This window comes from Myotis lucifugus, unplaced genomic scaffold (assembly GCF_000147115.1).
Source record: "Myotis lucifugus unplaced genomic scaffold, Myoluc2.0 scaffold_971, whole genome shotgun sequence".
In the NCBI taxonomy this organism is placed as follows: domain Eukaryota; kingdom Metazoa; phylum Chordata; class Mammalia; order Chiroptera; family Vespertilionidae; genus Myotis; species Myotis lucifugus.
Genome location: NW_005872019.1, coordinates 55,669 through 64,751, shown reverse-complemented (window position 1 = coordinate 64,751; position 9,083 = coordinate 55,669). Strand labels below are relative to the sequence as shown.

At 48.9% G+C, this 9,083-nt stretch overlaps 1 protein-coding gene across 1 annotated transcript in view; it reads left to right on the top strand.

Moving 5' to 3' along the window:
- Positions 1-9,083, top strand: part of IGF2R (insulin like growth factor 2 receptor) — a 71,173-nt gene that overhangs the window by 6,990 nt on the left and 55,100 nt on the right. The window contains 2 exon segments of the mRNA XM_014448963.2: positions 3,144-3,271; positions 5,064-5,162. Of these exon segments, the coding sequence (XP_014304449.1) occupies positions 3,144-3,271; positions 5,064-5,162 (227 nt within the window).

The window sequence follows — 9,083 nt, the reverse complement described above, 5'->3', positions numbered from 1 at the left end:
GGGCTGGCGCAATGCCGATGGGGCTGCTGCGTGTAGGGATGCCGCTGCCTCGCGCCGCGGGGGCAGAGCTCGGTCGGGATCCCTCTCGGCCCGAGGCCAGGGCCCTTCTCCTTCGCTTTTTCAGGATGGGCCCGCCGTTATGAGGAGCCCCCGGGAGCTCTGGGGCACAGGTTCTCGCTCCCTCTAGGCACCGGGGACTGCAGTGTGGGGGAGGGTCTTTTAAGATGGGGGGGGTGCGGTGCCGGCCCGTGCGCGCCCTCTTTGTGGCCGCAGCGCACCGCTTTCCGCCGCCGCCTCCGCGTCTCCTGCAGCGCTGGGCTGCGGGGGCGCCCGGAAGCCACGCCCCATCGCCCGGTCCCAGACACGCCCCCTGTGGGCGGGGCCTCGGGCGCTGTCCACGGGCGCTGTCCACGGTTCGGGCGCTGTCCACGGTCCGGGCGCTGTCCACGGTCCCGGCGCTGCGGCGGGGTTTCTGCGTCCCTTTGCCGAGAAAAGGGTTGAGCGGACAGACCTCCGAGTCTCCCGCAGACGCCGGCGCGCAGGCGGGCAGGACAAAGAACCGCTGCGCTGTCATGTCAGCGCGCCGCTGTCGCAGCTCTGAAACCATGGCCTCTTCCCAGTTGGCATCATAATTTTACCCCCTCTCCTTTTTTTTAAAAAGACCGCAGCTGTATGTATTGAATTGAATTATACTCCTGCGTTCATGATATGCACTTACCAGTAATCCGAGGGCTAACCTTTTAATTTAATTTAATTTTTTTAAAAATATATTTTTATTGATTTTAGAGAGGAAGGAAGAGGGAGAGATAGAAACATCAATGATGAGAGAGAATCATTGATTGGCTGCCTCCTGCACGCCCCCCACTGGGCCTGCAATCCCAGAATGTGCCCTTGATGGGAATCGAACCTGGGACCCTTCAGTCCGCTGGCCGACACTCTGTCCACTGAGCCAGACCAGCTAGGGCTCATTTTGTTTTTAATTAGTTGTTTTAGAAAATATAGTGAATCCTGTCTTTAACAAAATGGAGGAACCTGACAGTAACCACTACTTATGTCTTCCCCCAACAACTGGAAGTGACCAATGGCCCACATCTGTATTTAAAAATTTGTCCCTTCTCTTCCTCCCTTCCTCATCCCCCACCCCCCAATCTGGTGTGTGTATATGTGAGGTTTTCAACTTTTTGGGGACTCGAATGGTAACAGTATTGTGTTGCTGAAAATCAGCTATATTGTTATCTTTCACTGTGGTTTATTCCTTTAACCCCTATGCGATGCTGTGTGGCCCTACCAAGTTTAATCCACTCTTCTGTTAGGGGCATTTGGGTTGTTTCCAGGTGATTGCTGGTGTGAAATACACAAGTTGTTCTTTCACTTGTTTGCTGCTATGAGAGTGCATGGTTTTCTCTTAGGTATATGCCTGAGAGTTGAATAGTTAGGTCATAGGGTATATGAAAATTCAGTTTTAGGGTATGATGCCAAACTGACTTCCGAAGTGGTCATACCAGTTTACACTTCCACGCAACATAGGAGAGCTCGCCACTGTATCTCCTCCAACGCTTGGTGTTTAATTTTTGTCAATGGAATTGCTGAAATTGGCATGCCATGTGGTCTCGATTAGCAATTCCTTGTTCACCAGTGATGTTCTACATCTTCATGTATTTATTGATGTGTTTCCTTCTGTCTGAATATGTCCTGTCCATTTTATATTGAGTTTAGTCATATAACTTATTCTTTCTGCCTAGAAGGTTTAGATTTTTCTCTTTGCTTTTGATATTAAAATTCATCATATCTTGACTAGTTGTGGGTCTGAAAAAACACTCTCCTTTTTGTGTTCTCTGTCAGGTCATTCATTTTCCTTTACTAACTAGATTTATAAATTTGTTGGTCTTTAGTGAGTATATATATTCTAGATGCCAGTTCTTTGCCAGCTCTTTGTATCTCCCAGTTTATAACTTGTTTCTTTTGTTAAGCTATTTTTGATGAATATAAAATTTTAAATTTAGTAACAAATTTACCAGTTTTTATAGTTAATGCTATTTAGTGTTAAATATTTTCTTTCATTAAGATATAAAAGATGGCTAACTATATTTTCTACTAAAAATTTGAAAGTTTGGTGTTTGATGTTTACATCTTTAACCCATTTAGAGTTTATTTTTGCATATGGTGGTAGGTAGTGATCCTATTTTATCTTTTTTAAAATATGGATTGCCATTTTGTTTCCAGTTCCATTTATTGAATATCCTCTTCTTTGCCCATTGATGATATATTAAAGTTTGATTTGCACAAATGTCTCTCCTATGTTCTAGTCTATTTGTCAATTTATCTGTTTCTATGCCAACTACCATCATATTAACCAGTTAACTGCCATGCGTCCAAAATGGAAACCATCCCCACATGCCACGATATTTTGAATTTAATTAAATCAATTTGCAATGAATATTATAAAAATAAATATATTACAATTCGGGTGTTCTTGAGTATTTTCAGTTGAAAATTCACATGAAAAATGATTTTAAAGTTGGTCTATAGACGCTTATGGCAGGCAAATGGTTAATACTATGTATATTTTTTATTTTTTATTATTACAGTAATCTCCCAGGCAAACTAAGACATGATTACTCGACTTGTGAGCCATTCTAAAGAATTCTGATTTATAGCACATATGATGGGAAGTTATTGAAGAATATTAGCGGCCGAGTTATAGGTTCTAAAATTCATTTTTGATGATAACACTGGTGCTAGATGGATGGGGTGGGGGGATGGTGAGGGACAAGACAGGAGTGGAGTTAAGGGGACCAGTTAGGCTAGAGCTGGAGGGCAGGTGAGAGATGAGAGTGGTTTTAGTAGTAACAGAGATGGCGGGATGTGGGTGGATGTGAGATGGAGGTAGAACCAGTAGAACTTTCCGATGTGTTGAATGTGGTAGAGAGAAAGGTAGGACTCAATGTAACGTGTTTGGGGCTTGAACAGCTGGGTAGAAAGGATGCCATTCCTGGGATGCAGAATTCTGGGGAAAGGACAGTTTGTAAGTCTGTAAACTTTCAGATGAATGATAGCGCCGCTTTTAATTTGCTTTTGCTTGGAGATAGCCTTATGGTGGTGAATATTTTATAGCTTGTTTATTCTCTTTCCTTTCCAAATAGGTGACTCTCTTCTGAAAAGTGCAACCAGAACTCTTCTGGAATTCAACACGACAGTGGACTGTGGCGGGGAGCGACGTGGACGCCACAAAACCCAGAGCAGCATCACCTTCCTCTGCGGGAAAACCTTGGTGGGTCCGCGGACGCACTTTACAGTCTTTTGTTAGAAATGTTTGCCCCTTGGGAGGCCTTGCTATCGTGGTTATTCCAGGGAGAATAAGTGAAAAAAAATGGAAAGCACAAAAGATAAAAACCCCAACCAAAATCACCATCGCCATTAAGAACCAATAAGTAAAAAATCCGAAGTCTATAGTTACAACTTTTGAGTGAAACTTGATCCACATCCTGTGTAAAACTACAAATCAAAGTGATTAATGTGTTTAAACTCAAAGCACAGTTTAATGTTTATTGCAGGCATAATTTTTTTTTCTTCTTTCTAAAGTCTCTTCTCCCAGCATTTTATTTGGATAGTTTTTAGGGCAATGTGTTTATTTTTTTTAAGTGTTTTTCTTTCCTCATTTACATTAAACTGTAGAGACGGACATCTATGTAGGACAGCGGTTTTCAAATGGTGTGCGGCAGAATGTTTAAAGCATGCAATACCTATGTAGTTGGGGGCGCTGACCTCTTTTCCCTTAGACTGTCAAATAAAAAAAAGCACAACAATAGCCGTCCGACGTGAATGAATCAAAATTATACCAATTTTTTTTGTCTGGTCGGTAAAAAAATGTATTTTTTGGTGTGCCGCAGAATGTTAGTAATTTGTTTATGTGCGTGTCATGAGATGAAAATCGTTGAAAATCGCTGATCTAGGAGAAGTTTTTGCTAGTGGGTAGTAGGCTTCCCAACCTTTTTGGGTATTCCTAGTGTTGAAAGGGGACATAATTGTTTAAAGTGTGATTTGTTCTTGCTGTCTCTATATTGCATGGGATTTTAAAAAATTTTAATCTTTAGTGGTTAGTGAGCGTCTTGAAGTAAATAATTGCTAGTTTTTAGGAAAAGCAATTTGTATACAGATCCTATGAACGTTCTCTAATCAGAGTAAGCGCCCAAGTATTTAGAAAAATCAGGGTGAGTAAAACTCATGTGGCCACCAGATTGCTTTAAAATATTATTTTAGAATTTGCTGTGCCTGTTATATCCTCAGGCCCGTAATGTCTCATCTCAAGAATTTTTTAAAGATAGAACTTACATGTTACGTTTGGACCGGCCTATCAGTTGTCCATGTTGAAACACTGGGAGAAAAGTCGGTTTGCCGTGCTCTGAAATACGGAGGTCTGTGTTACTGAATATGCTAGCTCCTGTTTTAATTTTAACTGATTTCCTTCAAGAATTCTGTGTTCACCATAAAAGAACCAGAATTGTGGCGAACTCCAGATTTGCACATGGGTGTGTAGAGGTAAATTCCCGCCGGGTCAGGTATCGCCCGGCAGCGCTGTGGCTAAGTTTGGAGTCTACCGGGGTCCAGGCGTTTGGGGGGGATGGGGTCGGGGGGAGCGGCTGAAGCGAGGCTGGCGTAGGAACTCAGCCGGGCTTGGGTGGGCCTCCTCCCTCGCTGACAGGAAGCATGAGGTCACATTTTCTGGCTTTGATTTTGTTGGCATTTGGTTAAGAGAACATTTGGAGTTTGAGAGGATCAGGACTCTGAGGATTGCTTCCCATGAGTTTACTGTACTTGCATAGTTGGGGCAGTAGAACAGTGTTGGCCCGATTCTACCAAAATTCCAACATGATTTCATGAAGCTTTTGTCTCAGAGTTTTTGGGTTTGGGAACTTGGTGATGACCTTGTTGAACTAAAAACGGTTGCGTTTGCCCGCCACCCCCGTGTTGCTACTTTTAAAATGTTCATTTACTGTTTCTAACTTTAATAAAGGGAACTTCACAGTGCGCAGCAGGGTGACTTTTAATTTTATTTTTAACAGGGCACTCCCGAGTTTGTCGCTGCCGCAGACTGCGTGCACTACTTTGAGTGGAGGACTTCCGCAGCCTGCAAGAAAGACACGTTCAAAGCGAAGAAAGAGGTAACCTCAAGGTTACGTGCTTGGAAAGAACATTCTGGGACCCTTCAGACCTGAAATACTGGTTTAGTTGTTGATATTGTGCTGGGTGGTTCTCCGCTTAGGACAGGGCTCTTAGCATCCCACAGGAATGGAATGGCCCACCCGTGCAAGCAGGTTCGTTCCTGGTTTCTGGTGCCGTGCAACTCAGTACCTAAGTGACTCGGTGGAGCGGGGTGCAGTGTGTTCACGGTGCCTCCAGGTGCCGTCTCCCCCTGGAGCTCTGGGGGGGCTGCTGGATGGTGGCTCCCGGCCAGGCGTCCTGAGCCCTCCAGGTCTTGGCCAGCTCACCTCGGAGACTAGATGGCTTACCGTTCCTTCTGTTCTTTCTTGGTCAGATCATTCTTTAAAAAAAAAATAAATTTTTTTTTTAAAAAAAATTTAATTTCAGAGAGGAGGCGAGAGGGAGATAGAGATAAAAACATTAATGATGAGAGAGAATCATTGATCGGCTGCCTCCTGTACATCCCCTACCGGGGATTGAGCCCGCAACTCAGGCATGTGCCCTGACTAGGAATCCAACAGTGACCTCCTGGTTCATGGATTGACGCTCACCACTGAGCCACACCGGCCGGTCCGGTCAGGTCATTCTTGTTGATCCACGAAGTGTCTGTTCCCTAGACTAGGGCTCCGAAGGTGGCTCCACCGCGTGGCTTTCCTTGGTCACGGAGGGGAGGAGAGTGAGTAGCCCTCTCTTTCTGCTTCACTCCTCCCGCCACCGGCTCGGACCCATGCTCGCCTGGACAGCGGTCTTCGTGGGCTGGTTATTCTCACTTTTCGCCATTAGTTTTCTGTTCTGAAGGGTTGAGTTCAAAGTCTTAGGAGCGGGGAACTGAGCAGTGGGAGTTGTTTTCACTGACGGCTGAACGCCGTATCGTTCCAGAAGGGCAAAAAGAGGTACATTCGTTTTTAAAAAGTAAAACCAGTGACATGATGAGTGCTGAGTGATCGCAGGCCTTTCACACGGGCAGTCCGGGAAAGAGGACAGTCTCACGCGGCGTGGAAGGGCCACGCTGCCTCGCGGAGGAGCCGGAGGAGGCTCCGTGCAGAAAAGCCTCCAGTGTGAAAGGGAGTGAGGCCCATGAAATGTCACCGACATTGAGGAACGGTGTCAGGTTTACACTTTCAATCGTAAAATGGAGGGCGAGCTGTTTGCCAGCATACAGTGCGTGGCCGGAGGAGCCTGTCGGGCTGCAGGGAGCTGCCTGCCCTTCCCGGAGACCTGCACCTCCCCGGCCCCTCGAGCCCCCGTGGGGCCCCGACGCCCCCGCCTGCCGGCGAGGCTGTTTTCCTGCCTCAGCAGCGCGGCCTCTTCCTCGCTCTCCTGAGCTGGCGGCGGCGTCTCCCACCACCTGGGGAAAGCGCCTTTCCACGTTGAAGACAGAAATAAGAAGCAGTCTGTCTCCCCTCTGCCTGGTGCGGTGGGAAGTCACACACTGCAGCCCGGGGCCCAGCCCTGCCTGGTCTGTTTGTACAGCCCAGAGCGGAGAATGGCCTCACGTTTTATAGGCTGTAAAGAGACAAAGAAGAATGCAGGGCAGGGGCCTACGTGACGCGAGCTGGCATGTTTACTCTGTGGCCTTTGCAGCAGACGGGTGCTCTGGTCTAAATTGTTCTTTGGGGCGGAGGGGGGAGGGCCAGCTGTTTTTTCTCAAAACAGTGACATTTAATTTCTCTTCGAAGTGGATCTGAAGGTGCAGGAGAGACGTTGCAGTCTGCGCTCTGCTCGTCTCTGGGGCCGGGTGGCAGCTGGGCGTGATCCCTCCCGTTTCCAGGCAGGGAGGGCCCGTGGGGGGCCACGCAGGAGGAATTCCTTGCGTTTTGAAAGGCTGCTTGCTTTCAGGGGCCCGTGGACTCAAGGTCCGGAGGGCGGGTCCCTGCTCACGACCTGAACTCCTTTCTGCCCCCCGTGCCGGCACCTTAGAGGGAGGACCCGAAGAGCATGTGGCCGCTCTCGTAGCCTGCTGTCACCGCTCCGGTCACAATCGCTCCCGGGTGACAGTCGAGCACACCCGCTCTACCCTGTCTCCGGGGGATGGATTACGCCAACCCGCCGTGGTGTGACTCCAAAATGGTTAAAACTCTCAGCATTTCTTCTCTTTTTTTCTTTCAACTTAAATTCTTTATTGTTGAAAGTCTTACGTTTGTCTCCTTTTCCCCCCATTGACCTCTCCCCGGCTGCTCCCCCCCCCCCCCAGCACATACCCTCGCCCCCCTATTCTCTGTGTCCATGGGTTGTGCTTATCTGCATGCATACAGCACCCGGCATTTCTTAAACAAGAAATCCGCGCTCGGTCTAGGGTTGCTGTCGCCATGATGTCCACACCTCACTCATATTTCCTGGTTTCTTTGTTTGTGTTGGTCTGACGGGCAAGAGTCATGGCAGTGCTCGGCTGCCTTTTAACACGACCACTCTGGGGCCGTTTCGTGGGCCCTGAGAGGGTTTTTTTTCGATGGTAATTTCTCTAAAGGACCCCCGGTGGACGCCCCCTAACCTAGCACTCCGGGGAACACAGGGGACTCAGAACTCAGCAGCCACACAAGCCCGGTTAACATACGGCGCGAACAAGGTCCACTCAGTGTGCGGAGGGGGGCGGGCCGCCCCTCCCCCGGCGGCCACGTTCCTGCTCTCATGAATGTCTCCATTGCCTTTCTCCCGGGGGGCAGGAAGTGGGAGGCCTTCCCCCAGGAGCCCGGCTGTTTTCCGACACGCACTCCAGTTCTGTGGGCGCAGAGCTGGGCGGGCCCGCAATTCCTTCCTGGCCCGCGCGCCGGCCAGCGGTGGCTGGCTGCCTGGAGCCGGGGTCTGAGCGCCTGCTTCTCACTGGGATCCCTCGAGCCTGTCCAGAACGGCGAGTCCTTGCACACGTGGCCGTCTTGCCTTCCCCCCACCCGGGCCTCGGCCCCCTGGCTTTCACAGGCTTTCATTTTGTAGCTGGGGAGGTGCCCCGCCTCCATTCTGACCCTCTTGAGTTGGTGCCTGTGTGAACGTGCTGGGGACCGGCACCCGTCAGATTCGCAGGATTAGGGACGCTGTGACCACTGTCCCGGGGTCCGGTGACAGCCTGCAGGGAGACCTTTATTTTAATTTAGGTAATTTTTAAAGCGTGTGGACCTAGCCTTTCTGCAGGATGTAGCCTGAGGCTTGGCGTCTGGCCCCTGTGAGTCATGTTCTCCCTGTACCAGATGTGCCAGCCCCTGCGGTTATCAGCGGGATCTCCGATCATGGGAGCCTCTGCTTTAGGGATCTGGTCGGAATGAGGGCGCGTGTCCCCCGAGGCTGCAAGGAGGTGCAAGTTGTTGATTCAGGCCACTAGCTCTCCATGAAATCTCGGGAAACGGGGCTGGGGAAAAAAGGTTAGTGGGTCAGAGCGTTCCTGCAGGTCTGATAGCATCTTTCTAAGAAGGATTTGAAAGCTAAATATTAGGCAGTTAACCTTTGCGAGCAGACCTGCATGTGAATGGCTTCATTGTGAAAGACGGAGTCTCAAGAACATCGTGTCTAGAAAACGCTGAAACAAACTACTTTGAAATGATTGCCGAGAACACGAGTCTTCAGAGTCCTTCTTCGCACGGGTGATTGAAGTGATGCCAGGGTATTTTTTTTGGAAATAAGACTTACAAGGGGGTTTCAAAGGCAGACCTGGCAGGGGGTGGTGTGATCTGGGTGACCAGGGCCTCACGTGTCTGGGCGCGATGGCTCTGCTTTAGAAGGAGGAGGAACTGTTGGAGCCCGGAGCCGTGTCAGCTGTAATGGGCTCCTTGACATTTTAGAAATAAGAGGCCATTAGTTCCTAGAGATGAGGGAGTGAGTGATCATAAATGAGAATCCGGGAAGGGCGGCTCGATGCTCGAAGGAGGACTCTGTCTTCATGTTACTGAGCA